At 39.2% G+C, this 2,171-nt stretch overlaps 1 protein-coding gene across 3 annotated transcripts in view; it reads left to right on the plus strand.

Moving 5' to 3' along the window:
- Window positions 1-2,171, plus strand: part of rab11fip3 (RAB11 family interacting protein 3 (class II)) — a 30,408-nt gene that overhangs the window by 19,620 nt on the left and 8,617 nt on the right. For all 3 annotated transcript variants that reach the window (XM_014008188.1, XM_014008189.1, XM_014008191.1), the window contains one exon: window positions 233-433. In XM_014008188.1, coding sequence (XP_013863642.1) covers window positions 233-433 — 201 coding nt within the window. The remainder of the gene's footprint in view (window positions 1-232; window positions 434-2,171) is intronic.

The following is a 2,171-nucleotide window of genomic DNA, read 5'->3' on the forward strand; positions in this document are numbered from 1 at the left end:
TGCTTGAAGCGCGTCCACCATAGACTTTGCATGTAAACCTGAGGCTCCTGATGCTGAAATCGCGTTTGGTGTGAACGCACCATAAAGGTTGCAGACCCCTGGYTTATACTTACGTAAGTGTTGTTTTTAGCCACTCAGAACCCTGGAAATGACCTCCTGTTTGAGAGTTGGACAAAAACTTAACTGTATTGTTTTTAGCACACTTGCTAACACAATCACACATGCCCCTCAGGTTTTCCCTGAACTCTGAGCTCCACAACCACTCCCTGGTGACTGTGATCGGTGGAGAGGAGGARCACTTTGAGGACTTTGGAGAAAGCAACACGTCCGAGCTGCTGCTGGAGTCCAGYGTGGAGGGCTCTGTGGTAGAGGGGGACTCCCTCCTCACACAGACCCCTGAGCAGGTCAATGGCTCTTCACTTCTTTCTCCCAGGTATGAACTTCACAATTAATCTTTCACTGCCAATATTTTATGAAAACTTCAATTTTTTGCATAATGTTCCAAGATCTGTAGGATTAGAAAGATTATTTTTAAGGAAAAATGCAGAAGTAGAACTAAGAATGTGTTCCTTCGACTTCTGTAATTATCTGTCCTTTTTCATAAGAGGTGTGACACTGTTGCATTCTCAGCTGCACTATCTCACCTTAGATGCTTTTCTTAACATTCTTCAGAGGATCCCGAGGTCTAATGTTGATAAAAATCTATCTGGAGACGTTCCTCTCTCTCCTGTCTGCCGCCTGTTTTTGGCCAAGGGCAAGATGAGAAAAAAAGAAAATATTTGGAGGTCTTCCATCAGTTCGAAAATGTCTATATGTAGCTGAGCCTGTTAGGGATGTTCAGTCCTAGTTTGAGTCATAGATTTACCAGTCAGCCAGAGTTACAGGTGACATCTGTTGCGTTCTGGGACAGACAGAAGTGGACATCGAGTTCAGACATCTTGAGAGGGCTTTGTCACTTCTGTTACACAGATACAAGCTGACTGTCATGTGTCAGCTGCAAACAAAAACATCTCATTCTGTTTGAATTTAGTATTTTCTGCTCAGTTTTTCCCTCTGTCTATGTTGTTCTTCAGACTTTAAGCCATAGCATAATTCCCACTTCCCGCTTGTTTCTTCTTTTTAGATTTGTCTTGCCAGGAGTCTATTTTAAGTTAGCAGCTTAGTTTTTGTTATATATTAGCAGTATGTAAATAAGCCAGTTTAAACTATTACACTTTTACTGCCTCTGTTGTTTTCTGTTGTTTGTAGAACTCATTGCTCTCATCAGAGAACAGGACTAAAACATCTAGATGGGTGGATACTTTTATTTATCAAATTTCTGTAATAAATATGAATGCAGTTTTAGACAGATAACATTGATAACATAATACAAAAAAATCATGGTGCTGAGATGAACAGTTAAAATATTCATATGTGAAATAACAGGAAGTGATGCCAAAGGGGWATATCTGCATGTAAACAGAGCTTTGCTATAATGTAAAGACTATTGAGAAGAATCTGAAAGAAATAAAGAAGACTCAGAGTTCAACTTCCTGTTTCACAGTGGCTGAGCTAAGTTCAAAAGAAAAATATGTAACAAAATGTGTAAAATCGTATATTATGCCAAGTATCTTAAAGACAAACATATTTTCTTTCGTATTTGAAGGATAGGCACGTCACAGGCCCTTTTAAGCTCATTAAATAATCTAAAATGCCTAATTATATAACAATTGTAACCAGTCACTTACTTTTTCTACTTTAAAGTAACCAAATAGATCCTCATTAGCAGGTTGTGTCGTGGCGATGGGAAGTGAAAAATCAAATGTTGAGTGAGAAACCTTTTCTAGCAACAGATTGTTGTTCTGTTTAGTTACCAGAAATGTTTAATAAAACAGCATTTAATAAACAAACTAGTCAAAAAATGCTATGTGGTTTAAGCTGTATTTATATACACACACCCCACAAAAAAAGGAAAGGAAAAAAAAAAATGCATCCCACGAACTTCACCCACTTGGTGTGAATGCGTCACTGTGTTTTGAGCCAGAGCTGTGCATGCAGCAGTGCTGCCTACACACACGCCCACATCTATCTACATGTTGAAGCACAGAAAACCCGTACAAACACTGGCTTACTTTTGTCACACACACACACACACACACACACACACACACACACACACACACACACACACA

The sequence above is a fragment of the Austrofundulus limnaeus genome, unplaced genomic scaffold (assembly GCF_001266775.1).
Source record: "Austrofundulus limnaeus strain Quisiro unplaced genomic scaffold, Austrofundulus_limnaeus-1.0 Scaffold48, whole genome shotgun sequence".
NCBI lineage: Eukaryota > Metazoa > Chordata > Actinopteri > Cyprinodontiformes > Rivulidae > Austrofundulus > Austrofundulus limnaeus.